The sequence below is a fragment of the Mustelus asterias genome, chromosome 14, assembly GCF_964213995.1.
Source record: "Mustelus asterias chromosome 14, sMusAst1.hap1.1, whole genome shotgun sequence".
Lineage (NCBI taxonomy): Eukaryota > Metazoa > Chordata > Chondrichthyes > Carcharhiniformes > Triakidae > Mustelus > Mustelus asterias.
Genome location: NC_135814.1, coordinates 50,043,939 through 50,061,100, shown reverse-complemented (window position 1 = coordinate 50,061,100; position 17,162 = coordinate 50,043,939). Strand labels below are relative to the sequence as shown.

Below are 17,162 nucleotides of genomic sequence, written 5' to 3'. Positions count from 1 at the left end.
TCCGGAGGGGACACAAAACACTGCTCCAATTTTCTAATCCTCAATCAATTCATAACAAAAAAAGCATTTTAAGGTAATTGACACAATATTCCATAACTACAAGAGAAAAGAAAACTAATAAAAGATTTTCTTGAGTCCACGTAGGCTAATGATTCCTGAGTTAAAGTAACAAGGTCTCAGAATTGCTACAACTATTCCTTTGAAAAGATCCATGAGAGGAAGTGTGTCTATATTGATTCTCGAACATCTCCACCCTAAGTTCCCCTTAATCAACCCATGTTATCTTTCATCTTCTATCATAGATGTTGCAAAAATAAATTCTATAACTCCAGCTATCTGCAAGTTGTTGTTGTGTTGCTTGCTTTATTTGTCGCATTCATTTTATTTATTGTTACCTTTCATGATATCAGACTGTGCTGCCTGGGGGAGACATGAATGCAATGCATGCTCAAAGTCCAACTGTTGAGTACAATGTGGCGAGCTCCCAAAGAGTTAATGCTGCAGGACAGCAGGGTTGGCTGGGGTAGATTAGGTTTCAGGCTGTGCATCTGACCAATTTCCTAGAAGCAGTAAAAGATAGTTTCACATCCCACTGATTGCACTTATTGTCCCTTTGACATGTCCATTCATTTGAACTCAGCAAGGGGGGGGTCATTGCCATGTTCAACTAGTGGATTTGATGGCGGGGGGGTGGCGTGGAGATGCAGAGGGGAGATTTGGCTGATTAAAAGCTGACACCCGTCAGGCTTTTTAAAAACAAGAGAACTGTGAAAAGTGGGAAGCAGTCAGGCACCAATGGGCTGCAACAGAGTAATGAAGAGGGGAGGTATTATTCAGTCAAGCAACGCGACTGTCTAGGGGCATAGTGTACCCAGGCTGGATTTTGCAGTTAGCCACAGACAAATGGCTCAAGCAAAAATCGCCACCGAGCTGCATAATTTTTTCAAATGGCCATTTTAATATATTTTATGTATGATTAGTGGGCCCAGGACTTAGGTCTACAGCCCGCTAGCCTCGCTCCCCCCCCCCCCCCCCCAAGTCACCTCCCCTACCACCCCACCAGAAGTGTTTCACTCCAGCAGGGTTTACAACAGCTCCTCACTGATGGTGAGCTGGTGACCCAACCCTGCTGGCGGCCCTCCAGAGGGTCAAGGGTAAGGAGTATGCCCCTTGGGCATTGCCACTTTGGCAGTGCCAGCCTGGCCCTGGCACTGCCCAAGGGGCAAAGTGACAATGCACAAGGGGCAGGCAGCTTGGCACTGCCTGATGGACAGTGCTAAGGGGGTGGAACCAGAGGGGCAGGACCTATGGGGGGAGATTGGTGGGTTGGGGGTGGAGGGGTCCCGTTGCCATTCGGCAATCAGGATCAGTGGCAGAGTGAGGGAAGGCGTTAATCGGGGCTGGCCTTCAGGGTGGGGGGGATGCCGGGGGGTGGGGTTGGGCATGCTGGGGGTGTTCGGGACTGCTGGGGGATATCAAAGAGCAAAGAACAATACAGCACAGGAACAGGCCCTTCGGCCCTCCAAGCCTGCGCCGCTCATGTGCCCACTAGACCATTCTTTTGTATCCCTCTATTCCCAGTCTGTTCATGTGGTTATCTAGATAGGTCTTAAATGATCCCAGCATGTCCGCCTCAATCACCTTGCTTGGCCCCCACCACCCTCTGTGTAAAATACGCCCCCCTGACATCTGTGTTGAACCTTGCCCCCCTCACCTTGAACCCTTGTGTTCGTCACCTCCGACTTGGGAAAAAGCTTCCCACTGTTCACTCTATCTATGCCCCTCATAATTTTATACACCTCTATTAGGTCTCCCCTCATCCTCCGTCTTTCCAGGGAGAACAACCCCAGTTTACCCAATCTCTCCTCATAGCTAAGACCCTCCATACCAGGCAACATCCTGGTAAACCTTCTCTGTACTCTCTCCAAAGCCTCCATGTCCTTCTGGTAGTGTGGCGACCAGAACTGGACGCAGTGTTCCAAATGTGGCCTAACCGTCGCTCTATACAGCTGCAACATCATATGCCAACTTTTATATTCTATGCTCCGTCCAATAAAGGCAAGCATGCCATATGCCTTCTTCACCACCCTCCACCTGTGCTGCCACCTTTAAGGATCTGTGGACTTGTACACCCAGGTCCCTCTGTGTGTCTATACGCCTGATGGTTCTGCCATTTATTGTATAGCTCCCCCTTACATTAGATCTACCAAAATGCATCACTTCGCATTTATCTGGATTACATTCCATTTGCCATCAGGGAGATCTGGACTGCCAGGTGGCGGGGGGGGGGGGGGGGGATGTTCAGGGAGGTTGGGGCTGGTGGAGGGGGACATCGGGGCTGGCCCAGAGATATCTGGGAGGCCAGCAACCAGGGGGTGGGCGGATCGGAGGGGCAGCGATGTAGGGTTTTGGGGCTGGCCAGCGATTGGGTTGGCCAGTGATTCAGAGGCCAGCAGTGCAGGGCCACTGCGCACTCGTCGATCTTGGCACCCACAGATTGGCGCATGAGCAGTGGCCCGCTCAGCGCTATGCTGCAGACCTCTTCAGCGGGTATAAGCCCGCCTCCAGTTGTTCAGCGTAAATTTCTCTGAGGCACTCTGCAGTGCACAGAGTGTGGGAGATTCATTTTGAAAATCCCGTTTAAAAAACAGCAGGAGTTACTCCAGTTTTTACACAAATTCAACACTTAGAATTTTTTGGGAGAATCCAGGCCTTGGTTTGCACATGTACATTCAAACTAACACACAACTGATTTATTGAGGAGCTGTTCTCTGCTCTGCACAGAATACAAAACTGAAATTAAAACAGCAGCCTCTGCAAACACCCTAATGACATCACCATCAAATCATGTGATCAGCTCTTAAGGCAACCTGCAACCTTTTTAAATATATAACACACCCTCAATTTCCAGGAAGGCAAGAGATCACTGTGGGGTTTATGTGTGACTCATTATTCAGCAGTTGCCTCCTGCTCTAATCCAGCAGAAAAATCAGCTGAAGAAAGAATGCAACCTCCCTTCAGGACCAAATTATCTGCTCGCTATCACAATCTGGTTGCTGTTGTGTTTCCTGCATTACAACAGTGACTGCACTTCAAAAGCACTTTGTCTAGTAAAGCACTTTGAGAAGTCCTTTATCCAGGGAATTTCTTTCTTTCTAATTCATATCATTTTCTATTAATTTGAAATCCTGATTAATTCTGGTCAAGTGTGGACGTTTGAAATTTACAAAGATGATTTAAGGAAGGATGGTCCAAGGCAGTGGAGCACTTCTTGTTCAAATAGCTTCCCACTTTTTGGAGAAAAACATATATTCCCATAAACGTTGTTAGATTTTAAGCACCAATCTTCTGAGCTCAAAGAGAGCCAAGAAGGTGCAAGACTGAGGGTGGAATTTTCCCATCCCGCCCACCACTGGAATCGTAGTGGGCGGACAAGACCACACAGAGGTCGGTTGACCTTGGGTGAGATTTTCCGGTCTTGGGGCGACTGCGGATGGAAAATCCCCCCCCCAAATGTCAGCAATGGCTCGATTAACAACAACAGGACAGCAACTTTAAATCAAGCCGTGTGCTAGAGTAGGCAACTCGCACTATTGACTCTCGCCACTCTGTATCCTCATGCCAAAAGTATCCTATGAGGCTTATGTCATTCTGAAGTTGTGGATCTAATTTTTTTCAATGTGGATTCACTTTCAGAACAAGGATATTCCAAGTAGGTGATGTCATGTAACAACCTAGCAGGGACTTTGCATATCTCTCTGAAATCCAAACTCTGAAAATTCATATTTTGTTTAAAGTGAAACAAAATTTTCGAATAAAATGTACTTTCCCAACACGTCCCTTCTCATTTAACTCATCAAAGTGAGTCAGAGACTCATGCTTGCTATTCAAGACTGTCCCTTTTCATTTCACTCCTGCTTTATAGAAATTTTAATCCAAGCAAAACATGTGCGTGTAAATGAGCAGAGAGCATCAGGATTCAGTTTCTGCTTTTTCATTTCAAATCAAATTGCCCGTGTTATGTCTTCTGAGTTGGAAGAAATATATAATGAAAATTTACAAGGGAAACTGGAGTACAGGGCTGATTTTATCTTTTAATTTATATTTAATTGCTTTAAATATTTTCACGTAAACTCTTGCTTTCACAATGTACATTTCACTGACTATTTCGATGGCTGCTCTGTTTACTGAAGGCAGATTTTTCAGAGGGAACTTCTTGTGTAAGTTTATCTCATCCCTCGGAAACGTGCTTCATGAGCAATCTGATCAATAAATTGAGGGCAGCGGACGTTATAAGATTTATCAAAGAATCCATAGAATCACAGAGTCCCTAAAGTGCAGAAGAGCCCATGGGCCCATCGAATCTGCACCAACTCTCTGACAGAGTATCTTTCCCAGAGTCTCTCCCCTGCCCTACCTCCGTGACCCCACACATTTAGCATCTAATCTACACACCTTGGGACACTAAGGGGCAATTTAGCATGGCCAATCCACATAACCTACATACCTTTGGACTGTGGGAGGAAATCAGAGCACCCGGAGGAAATCCATAATGAGATCCCGTAAGATCACGGGAGCCGAGAAATCGGGCGTGATCCTGATTTCTCGGCTCTCACGCAATTTTACTGGCTTGTCCACCCATCGATGGGTGGGGCGAACCGGTAAAATCCCAGCCACTGTGTCCAGTGTAACATGGATCACCTGAAATAAAGGCAAAGGACATTAGAAAGGATTACATCCACAGAATAAATGGCAGAACCCAGTGGAACACATTGTAGACAACTCTGAGAAAGTGACCACAAATAAATTCATCCCTTGATTATTAGTTCTCTTTATTGAGGAGTCTTTCTGATGAGTTGTATGCTTGTTGCATGCAACATCTCTGAGGCTGAGAATAATCATAGAGTCATGGAATCATAGAACCCCACAGTGCAGAAGGAGGCCATTCGGCCCATTGAGTCTGCACCCACTCTTCCACAGAGCACTTTATCCAGGCCCACCCCCTGACAAATCCCCGTAACCCCACACATTTACCCCACTAATCCCCCCTAATTTACACATTTTAGGATGCTAATGGGAAATTTAGCATAGCCAATCCACCTAACCTGCACATCTTTGGAAACCGGAGCATCTGAAGGAAACCAACACAGAATGTGCAAACTCAAACAGAGTCACCCAAAGCTGGAATCAAACCCAGGTCCCTGACACCATGAGGCAGCAGTACTAATCACTGTCCCACCATAAGAACGAAGACTGGCTGAATCAAGAAGGATTGAAGTTAGGCCAAATTTGCGCAGTGGGAGAGTTATGATGGGATTAAAATGCTGTTTGCTGAGAATTATTCAAAATTTGCTTTTAGAACAGAGCAGTAACTATCTGGTTAATAACATAAAATACACCTCTTCTTTTCCCCAGGGTGATGTGGAGTTGCAACAAAGTGATCATTTCAACATGTTTGAGAAGTCTGGGATTCACTGTTTGGAAATCCGAGCTGCACAGGCGGAGGATGCTGGAAACTATGTGTGTTTAGTGAGGAATAATTCTGGAAAAGCAATGGCATCTGTAGAGCTCATATTTCAAAGTATGAATGCTATTTGGGCCTATTTTTCAGAAAATTGTTTTTTCTTGACTCTTCGCATTGCCCCTTTAAAGTCCCTCGTCTATTTAGCTATCTTGTAAATGCTGAGCTTTTAATTGGAGGAAAAAAGATCACAATCCACCACGATAAATTTTGAGATGACAAAGTGTACTGATAAAGTACTGATCAAAATAAAGTAACTTCCAATCATAGAATTATTCTCTTTTAACTTTTATATCTCTATCAGACTTTATATTGTCATTGGATAATTTCATTTAGGCCTGTGTTTTGAGTCTGCATGATCTGGAGCCACATTCCACATCTGGAGGCAATGCAGAAAATTATTTTCTTTCTTTCAATTCTGCGTTTAGAACTCTAGCTTCCTAATGCTTGATCTGTGCAAAGTAATCATTACAATACTCATTTCTTTATCTCTGGCAAATGAAAATTAACAGAATTTAGCTCCTCAAGAAATGCTAACTGCTCCTTTTTGCAGCCTCACTACATATTCCAATGTGTCAACAGAAACCCATCTATTGTAGATTAATTATCAGTTTAAGATGCAATACAAAGTGAACCCTTGGTACAGAACAGATAATCCTTGCATCCAGCCTTCCTTTAAAGCTTTCCAGTGTATTTCTAAGGAAAGAATATGACTGTGCACACTTCACTGCATGTTCATTGCAGCCAATCCCAGTTTAGTAAGGCTCAACACAAGAAATTCCTGATTTCCCCAGGGACAGTTATTGAATGCAAAAGAAATTCAGCAAAATATTCCATCCCATAAAAGAATTGGACTGTAATTTTCAAATGTATGAATCTTCCAACCATACTTTTTCATATAACTTAGGCCCATTTATGTTAGGCACCTTAATCACTCAATCGGAAACATCAAGTTAACTTTAAGTTTAATCTTTGTATGTCCACGATGAATTGTGAAATACACCTCTGTTGAAACAACGTACTAATGGCTATCTTCCTCTCCCTCTCGGAGGCACTCTTGTAACTTCCACAAGCCATCCATTTCACCATAAATACTTCTATAAGCACTTCTGCAAGTTCACCTAAAGAAAAAGTTATTAATTCAATTTTCTTGTCATCTTGCCCATGGTAAAGAAGTGTTCTCACTTCTCCATTCTATTTTAGCTCTTTCTGCTCTTAGACTTATTATAGACAGCATTTCCCATTGCTGCCACTCCCATTCTACCAATGTTTCTCCTTGAAGATGTCCTTAATTTTATTCCATTCTTAAGAAAGATGGTTTCTTTTAAGCTCACAGTTGCTGCCATATTGGCCTTATGTTGGTACTTTCTAACGTTGTAGCATCCTTTCACTCTCTGTAACCTTTGAACTACTCTGCGATACAGTCTATGGACTTATACTTTGGTTTTGGGTGTTATCTAGAAAAATGTTAGCTAGAAAAATGTAATGGACACACCAGGCATGAATAGACATTAAACATAAGAATGGCAGGGGAGGTCTAAATTCAGTCACAAAACTTGAAAACGTTTCAGCTCTAAACTTATGGAACAGAAAAGGGTGTGCATGACAGATGTCTGGTTGATAATCCAAGAAAGCAAGGCTAAATATGGAAGGTTTGGAAAGGCAGTGAATAAAAAAATAAGAATAGTGAAGAGAGAGCATGAGGAGAGACTGACAGTCAACATAAAAGGGAATCCAAATGTCTTTTGTAAACATATAATAAATAAGAGTGGTACAAGAAAGAGTGGGGCCAATTACAGACCAAGAAAGGGATGTGTGTATGGTGGGCAGATGCTTTGTATCTGTCTTTACCAAGGAAGAAATGCTGCCACAGTCACAATGAGAGAGGAATTAGTTTGAACAGTGGATAGCCTAAAAATTGATAATGAGGAGGTATTAGAAAGGCTGGCTGTACCAGAACAGATGCATTGGATACTGTGGGACGTAAGGGTGGAAATTGCAGAGGCACTGATCATAACCTTCCAATCCTCCTCAGATATGTTGATGGTGCCAGACCACTGGAGAATTCCTCTCGTCCTGCTGGTGGCGCACCCCATGTCACAGGTTTCCCAGCAGTGTGAGGTGGCTTTAATGGGGACGCCCATTGATAGTGGCAGGAGCAGAAGATCCCGCCATTAGTGAATGGCGCACCATCTTTTGCCACAGAGAAAAACGCTGAGGGGAGGCAGTGAAATGCACCCAATGTCAATGTTGGGAAAGCTTTTAGTAATGATAATCCAGGACAAAATTAACAAATCACTTGGATAAATGTGGATTAATTACAGAAAGCGAATTTGGATTTATTGGGGAAAAATTGCATTTAACTAATTTGATTGAAATTTCCGATGAAGTAACAGCGAAGGTTGATGAGGGGAATGCAGTTGATGTGGTGTACTTGTACTTCCAAACAACACTTTGACAAAGTGCCACATAACAGGACTGTCAGCAAAATTGAAGCCTATGGCATAAAAGGGAGAGTGGTAGTGTTGATATGAAGTTGGTTTAGTGACGGGGAACTGACAGTTCGGGCGGCACGGTAGCACAGTGGTTAGCACTGTTGCTTCACAGCTCCAGGGACCTGGGTTCGATTCCCGGCTTGGGTCACTGTCTGTGTGGAGTTTGCACATTCTCCTCGTGTCTCCATTGGGCTCGATGGGCCGAATGGTCTCTTTCTGTACTGTAGGGTTTCTATGATTTTCTATGAGTAGTATGGATAGTTGTTTTTCAGACTGGAGGAAGCTATAAATGGGGTTCTCTAGGATTTGATAATAGCACTGCTACTTTTCTTGGCCTAAGTTAATGACCTAGGGCCAGATTTATACTCCTGAAGTGGGTAGCTCCAGTGGGGAAATTTCCAAACCAGTAGACCCACCTCTACATACAGGGCTGTTAGACTCAATTCACAGTCTGCGGGTGGAGGGACAGGATCAGGTGGGGAATGCCAACCCTGGGCTGGAAGCAGATCCTAGGTGGCCACAGGGGCCAAGTGGGCAGGCTATAAGACCTGCCTTAGTTCTCTGGAATTTTGTCCCAGTTGTTTTCAATGCTGTTAAACCCCCTAACCCTCAACCCTCATGTCCCACCACACCTCTACCTACTCCCCATGGCTCCTCCATGCCAACTCATGACCCCCACTCTCTTCCTATGTCCCCTCAGATCCCCATGCCGCATCCATGTCTACTGATGCAGTATCCACCAAGCGCCGATCAAAGGAGCCTTGATACTCAAAATCTCCATTTGCAAAATCTATTCAAAGCTTTTAAATCTCCTCAAGGGATTAATCTCCAATTAAAAACAAACAAGCCTATATTCCGACCCCACATCAAAGGTAGCTAATTCTTTAATAGACTGTATAAACTGTCAATAATACTGTGAACTCCGAACTCCCAGCAGAGATAATTGTGGCTTTTGAAACTTAGCCGAGTATTCATAATAATATAATGATATCCCTTGGGTAAATGGTAACAAAGACCTCTATTGAATCTTCATGACCACATGATAATCATAGAATCCCGATAGTGCAGAAGGAGACCATTCGGCCTATTGAGCCTGCACCGACCGCAATCCCACCCAGGCCCTATCTCCACATATTTACCCTGCTAATCCCCCTGACACTAAGGAGCAATTCAGCATAACCAATCCACCTAATCCACATATCTTGGGACTGTGTTTCTTTCTAACCTACATCTGATGTCCTGTCAGTAAAAGCTGTACAGCAGAGGGATATTTTAACTCTCGCTGACATTTTATGCCTGTTTGTTCATGTTTAAAGCGGGGAAGATTTAAAATAAACTTCAGATCATGACATTTAAACAGACCCAATCTGTCCTTCAAGAACATTTACCGTAGACACCATCAGTGTGTGACTCCCACACCGCAGGTTACGATTTTTGCCAAAATGGCCCTGTTTGTACTCAGCACACAGTTCAAATGGTCCTCGTGAGTTTCGGCTTCCCCTCTGTGAATCTGTTCGAATGTTGGGTTGAGGCGATGAGGGGGTTTGGTGGGGTTAGGGCGGGGGCAGACATTTTGGTATTTGCCAAAATCCAGCCCCTAGACTTGGAAATGTTGTGAAGTGTGAGGAGGAGAGTGATAGATGTCAAGAGGATAGACACAGGCTGATGGAAAGGAAGGACACATGTCAGGTGTAATGCAGAGAAATGTGAAGAAATGCATGTTGGTAGGAAGAATGAGGAAAAGCGAAACCTGTTACTCAGTCCCACTACTCAGTTCAGTAAGAGAGACGGTGTAGGACTATAGGAACTGGGATGTTTGTTCAGAAATCATTGAGGTGAGCTGAGGAAATCCTTTTCATGCAATGAGTGATTAAGGTACGGAATGTGCTGCCTGAGACTGTTGTGGAAGCAGATTCAATTATAGTTTTAAAACAAACTTAAATAATTATCTGAAGAGAAAACATTTGCAGAGCTCCAGGGTAAAGACGAGGGAGTGACACTGGCTGAGTAGTTCTTATAGTAAGCCAGTGTGGACGTGATGGACTAAATGGCCTCCTTCTGTGCTGTTACCATTGTATGGTTCTATCGCTTCAAGCCCAAGTTTCATAGTCATGAAAATCCAAAATACTACTCTTTCCCACTGTGGGTTTAAGTAGTTTCAGGTGTTATCTATCTAGCACAACATTGACAGGTACATCTCATTGTAACAGGCATAACTGACATGAGGCTTTCCTAGTTGATTTAATAAGACACCTCATTAATATACATTTCCTCATGTTGGTCTTCCCATTCCAGTCATTGTGTACTTCACTTTAGTTTTGAATCTTCTCCTTTAATATGCTTCCTTCACAGTATCACACATTATAGATAGAGGAACCATGCAGATTCAGATTTCTCTTCCAAGAGTTGGTCAGAATGCCAGAGCTCTATATCGGCTGTTACCCATAGATATTTGCATTTTTGGTAAACTAGTTCTAATCAAATTGGAATAATAAAGTTTTTTATTGATTATTTATTTTTAAACCTTACAGATTTGTTTCAAACAACTGACATTCAAGTGAATTTTCCTTTTTTTCCTTTACAGGTGTGGGTTCAACACCTGAAATGTAAGTATGTGCTTAAAGCAGCATCGTGAATTCCAGATGTTAAATATATACACTGCATCTGTCATCCTGTGTGTCCCTCTAATTTTCTTTGTATCAGTCTGTTAATTTGTGGGTGGACATATCAATGAGATAACAAGATTGTTTGTGTTCATTACTAGTGCACCGGTGCAGCAAAGAAACAATGGAGCCAAAACTCTTGAACCTCTGGAAACGAAACAGACAACTACAAATGGTGTTGAAATGAGGAAAGAGGGGGCCAGCACATTCACCAATCAACCCAAGGAAAGTTTGAAAGTGGTGAAACGTACTGTGGCAGCCTCTGAGAAACAGAAAGCAGAGATTGAACAGAGAACAGAAAAAACAATCAAAGAAAACAAATCTCATTTTGAACCAAAGACAGAAGTAAAAAAAATCACACTCCAACAAAAAGGACTAAATACTGTGACTCTTCCAGGATCAAAAGGAGAAATAAAGAAAATCCCAGTTCAACACAAAACGCAGATTACTACAATAGCCCCCAGCCAACAGGAAACCCAAATTACTGCAGAAACCCTACTGAAATCCCAAACTACCACATCCCCAACTCTACTGACATCCCAAATTACCACATCCCCAATTCTACAGAAATCTCAAACTACCACATCCCCAACTGTACAGAAATCCCAAACTGCCACATCCCCAACTCTACAAAAATCCCAAACAACAATATCCCCAATCCTACAAAAATCCCAATCAACAGTATCCCCAATGCTACAGAAATCTCAAACTTCAATATCCCCAATCCTACAGAAATCCCAAACTTCAATATCCCCAACCCTTCAGAAAACCCAAACTATGACAGCCTCAACTCTACAGAAATCCCAAACTACAGCAGCCCCAATCTTACAGAAATCCAAAACTACAATATCCCCAATCCTACAAAAATCTCAAACTACAATATCCCCAATCCTACAGAAATCCCAAACTACAACAGCCCCAATCCTACAGAAAACCCAAATGGCTACAATAACCCCCTCCCAACAGAAAATCCAAAGCCTTACAACAGACCCCAACCAACAGAAAATGCAAGGTATCACAACAAGCCAAGGCCAACAGAAATCCAAGAGTACACTGATGCTTCAGTCACACAAGATGGAAGACCAGTCAATCGTTGAAAAAAAAGATGTTCCAGGAAGACAGACAGAAGACTGTAAGAAAGTTATCCCCCCACGGTTGAATGTAGAAGGTTACAGTACCATGCAGTATTCACAGGCTGGGAAACTGCAAGAGAAAAGTAGGAAGATTACAGAACAAAAACCAGTGACCAGAGGATCACTCTCAGACTTTCATACTTATCCTCAAAGCCAGGCAATGGTAGAGGATGAAGAGGTCAAGTTCAGATGTAAAAGTAAGTGAGCAAAGGATGTCACTTGTTTTGTGGCATAACATGTTCCATGTCTTTATTATCGCAATGAACATTTTTAGTCATGACCCTGTTGTAATTTTATTTTCATTGAGATTTGCATTCCAATCACAATTATCCTAGTTTTTAACGTACTCCCAATGTACATTTTTGAAGTGAATGTATATAAGATATATTTTACATAAACAAGATATATATCTACAAGTGATAACTTTATAACAACTGCCATATAAATTAACAGGTAAAAAAGCTAATTTTTGTGTTATGTTGGTGCACAGGGAAATATATATTTGAAATTAGCTTAGTAGGTATTGATGTTCTTTTCCTATATTTTAAGAAATATTTATGGTGAAGAGTAGATAAAGCAGTTACCCATAGGTTTTGTTTCACTTGTGTACACCTTCACTCAGGCTTTGGATTAATGACTCCACAATGCTGTGTTTACAAAATCCCAATGAGCATTCTCAAACTGCTTGATTTTTGTTGAACTGAATATGCAAAAAGCAATGGAAATGTTTTGGTACAAGCTGAAGAATGGAATAAGTTTAATCAAGCTTAAAACTTATTTTCTGCTGAAATTCTTGTTGGGTGCAATATTGGGCTCATTAGGTCCCATTTTTGGAGCACCAAGATTGCCCTTCGAACTTTAAAATGGCGTCTGCGGCATGTGCGCATGTTTTTGGGTGAATCATAGTTAATGCTATATAGATGCAGGTGTTAGTAGGTTCAATGACAGCATTCAGTGGGCAATACTGATTTAATCCAGTGCAGCCATTTTAGAGCTCATGCTTTCTTTTAACCTTATATAACTGAACACATATTCAGCATTATAATAACTCCAGGGGTCAGCTGTAAAGGAACAGTGCTTTATTGCACAAAATAAAGTAAAGCAAAAACCACAAGACTGTGGTGAACACAACAGGTCCGAACCAGGACCCACTCAGGGGCCTGCTTTATACAGGGCTCGGTATACGAGCTCCACCTGGTTAGTTAATTACCAATCTCCAAGGTGCTCATTTTCAATGGGTCTTACAGGGAGGTGAATCAGTGATTCCCCATGCAAATCCTGGGGGTTATCACAAGCACCCAGAAGGAAAAAACAGTAAAATGGAGAAATAAGAATACTGGTCTGAACTGGTCTTGTGTACTTTAAAATGGAACACCAGCAAAACAGGGGAAATAGGAATACTGGTCCAAATTGATTTTCCTTTCTCCGCAGCAGGAAAAACCCCATAATAGCATTACTTAAAGTGAACATCAGCTACGTACAATTTGTTACTGGTTAGTTTTGTCTTGTTGTTGCCATGATTGCAGAAGTGTTTGGTGTTTTCCATATTTGTTTAAAGTTACAAAACTCTGCGTGGAATTGTGTGGCAGCTACTTCAGAGTTCTGCACAAAGTGTACATGGGTGTACTAGTAGACATTCCCCCGGCAATACGACATGACTTGAGAATGAACACAGGTCACAGAAAGCAGAGGGAAGAGAAGGAAGGGGTTGAAGGGCTTTCAGTTTCACAAGAATTGAAGAATTCACAATTCTCCCTCAGTGCACCTGAACAGCGCCGGAGTGTGGTGACTACGGATTTTCGCAGTAACTTCATTGTAGTGTGAGTGTAAGCCTACTTGTGACTAATAAATAAATAAACAAATTATCTAAAGGAGAATGGAATTCGTCACATCCAAGCTGCTCCTTACCATTCTGCCACAATGGGTTAGCTGAAAGGTTTGTTCAGACAATGAAGCATTCATTGAAGTAACTCATGAGCAAGGGTTATTGTTTAAATGATTGAGCCAATTCCTGATGACATACAGGAGTACAACACATTCGACAACCCAAGGTTCGCCGCCATTACTGATGATAAAATGTCAATTATGCTAAACGTTTGATTTGCTGAAGATGAAACGAATTGTTAAGAGGAAACAGCAAAGTCAAGTTTTGTGACATGAGAACAGGGTTAAATGCCATGTTTTTCAGAAAGGGCCGGAAGTATTGGCAAGGAACTATATCACCAGTGAGAAGTGGATACCTGCCATCGTGTTAGCACAGACAGGACTGTTCCCCACCACTCAAACTCAGGATGATGTAGCGTGGAGAAGACACACTGATCAAATTTTAGGCACTAGAACTAGTTGCCAGAGACAGAGTCAACCAAAAGTCCACAGCAAACTGTACCGAGCGAAGACCTAGACATTCCTGAGAACCTGAATACCAGAACCAGTTGGGGAAGACAGAACCACAGCTGAGGACACTTCAACGCCGAGTAAACCTCTATCAGCTCTGTTTGAGACAACTACCGATAATGTCCAAACTAAATCAAAAATATCAGAGGTTGCAGTCAACACGAGAAAGCAGACGCCTGGCGTTCACTGACAACCTCTCAGAAATTGACTTCCTCCGAAATGTCTAACTTATTGATGGTTGTGTTTATTAATTATTCACATTGTAAATTTTGTTTGTTAATGTTATGCTGTATTTCATTGCAGGAACACTGATGTAACTGGGGAGGAAAGTGTTGTGTATTCATGTTGTTCCTGGTTGGAACAAGTTAGTCTGAACATGTGATGTATTGATGACATCATCAGCTGTTTTCACAGGCAAACAGGCAGTCTATCCAAACAGCCTGTAGAGTAAACACCTTTCCAATAAAGCTGTTGTTTGTTTGTACCTGCATGGTCTGCAAGCCTATGTTTCGAAAATACCACAAAATGGACTAAAAGTGGAGTTTCACTGAAAGAAAAAGGTGGTGTTGAAATTTGTGAGAAGGATGGGATTTAGCATCTTTGTCGTCGCAATGGAAATATGGCAGATAATGGCTCCTATAACTGCAATGGCAAACCGCAGAGGCCAGCTTTCTTGTAAAAGCCCAGTTCCATGAAGTTATTTCCCATATTGTTATTTTTAAAGCACTATTAATAGTGCATTGAATATTAGGATTATGTTCATGTGATTGCAGCACTGGACTAGCAGCAACAGAAAGGTCATGGCCACAATAACTTCCAGATTGTCATTGACTAATGTATGCTTAGTTCAGAATGAAGTATGTCATCCCTACCTAGTCTTGCACACATAAGGTGGAATCTTTTCATAATTTGTCAGATGGTGAGTTTCAGTGAGAAAACCAACGTGTGACTACCCTGCTGCACAGCCAAGTTTCCTCTCCAGATTCTCTGGCACTTTGTACACTCTGTTTATGCAATAATATTAACAATAATTCCTATGCTTTAGACATGTTTTTCTGATTTTGCAGCACAGTTGAATGATTTCAAATTTACTAAATATAAGCAAATGATAGGTAACTTGTATGAGCCTTGAAATTACGTTGTGGGATGTATCTGTATGAATACTTGTCTGAAATTATTTTCTCCACTTCTTCAGCTGAAACATGAGTCGGTTTAAAATGGGTTAATGCTTAAAAAAGTAAGTTTCTGACAATTGCATTGAATTTAGTACATTTATATCCCATGTTGTAATTTCTGGGCTTTAGTTGTAATATAATTTTACCTTCAGGAGATTATTAACTAACTGAAACGAGGCAACTTGGCCACGACTTGCCAAACACTGCAAGTGATTCCTACAGTAATAGTCTACTTAAATGAGAAGTGCTATTCTATATCAATTCCAGAGTGAAGGCTATATTGCTCATTTAAAGCAGGCAAATCCAAAGTATTTATGTGTACAGTATTAATGGATTATCTTTGATGAATCGATTTTAGGTTCTCAGGAAGAGGAGTTACCACCGTTTTTCACGAGTGTACTGAAGGAATGCAAAGTGAGCGAGGGTCAGGATTTTGTACTGCAATGCTCTGTGGGGGGCAAACCCCGGCCTCAGATTACTTGGCTTGTGAACGGTAAGGATAACATCTGCACTGTAACTGATTCAAGGAGGTAATTTAGTCAACATTCAAGCATTTGTCATTCAATAAAAACATCTCTCTGGCCAATTTCTTAGACTAAAGTTCAAAATTAAAATGCATATGGATAGCTTGAGACCTTTCACTTTACACATTTCAGTGAGTCAATGAAGTCATTGAAATGTCTGCAGATGGGTGCAGATGGCAGTAAAATAATTTGACTTGTGACAGACACTGGCTGGAATTCTCTGACCTCACCTGCAGCTGGGATTCTCTGATCCCGCTGCTGTGATTAGAGATTTGGCTGAGCGCCAACTTCTCCGTTCTTGCTGGCAGTGACAGCGGGGTGGGAATGGTCGGAGAATTTGGCGTTCAGCCAAACCTCCATTCACTGCAGCGGGACCGGAGAATCGCAGCTTCAGGCGAGCTCAGAGAATGCTGGTCACTGTCGCAACAAACTGCTAAATAGTTCTTGATTGATATTCGAACACTATGGGCATGATCTTACCGGCTGTTTACGCCTTCCTCCCACTGCAGCGAGGTTGGAGAATTTGGCACCCAGCCAAATCTCCGTTCACTGCAGCTGGATGGGAAAATCCCGCAGGTGTGAACGATGGTAAGATTCCAGCCGATGATTTTAGGACATCCGTGACATTGCATTAATATTAGTCACATAAAATTGCTCCAAAAATTGCATCAATCAAACCACCAAAAATAAAGAGCTAATTAAATATTAAGTAGTGTTCTTGTGAAATCGAAGTTGTTTGTGAAAGTATAAATTGGTAATCTAACCTTTACAAATCACATGGTGGCACAGTGGTTAGCACTGCTGCCTCACAGCACCAGAGACCCGGGTTCAATTCCAGCCTAGGGTGACTGTGCAGAGTCTGCACATTCTCCCTGTGTTTGTGTGGATTTCCTCTGGGTGCTCCAGTTTCCTCTTGAAAGGCATGCTGGTTAGATGCATTGGCCATGTTAAATTCTCCCTCAGTGCACCCAAACAGGGACTGGAGTGTGGCGACTAGAAGATTTTCACAGTAACTTCATTGCAATGCGTAAGCCTACTTGTGACTAATAAATAAACTTTAACTTTTAACAAATCACTTTTCTTCATCTTTCATTACTGTGAAGCTATTTTGTTCTGATGAATAAGAAACCTATTTCTCAAAGGCTAAGGAAGGAGTATGAGTGCTTAACTTTCAAAAACTAATTGCATTCTGAAAATTAAAGTATCCGAATTAAATGTTTTCTATAACCTGTATTCCACAGTAACAAGTTATTATTT

General features: G+C 42.1%; 1 protein-coding gene across 1 annotated transcript in view; it reads left to right on the top strand.

The window, feature by feature from the left end:
* mylkb (myosin light chain kinase b) overlaps window positions 1-17,162 on the top strand; it is a 341,548-nt gene that overhangs the window by 147,362 nt on the left and 177,024 nt on the right. Inside the window, exons 7-10 of the mRNA XM_078228351.1 lie at window positions 5,416-5,581; window positions 10,601-10,622; window positions 10,781-12,009; window positions 15,740-15,874. Coding sequence (XP_078084477.1) covers window positions 5,416-5,581; window positions 10,601-10,622; window positions 10,781-12,009; window positions 15,740-15,874 — 1,552 coding nt within the window. The remainder of the gene's footprint in view (window positions 1-5,415; window positions 5,582-10,600; window positions 10,623-10,780; window positions 12,010-15,739; window positions 15,875-17,162) is intronic.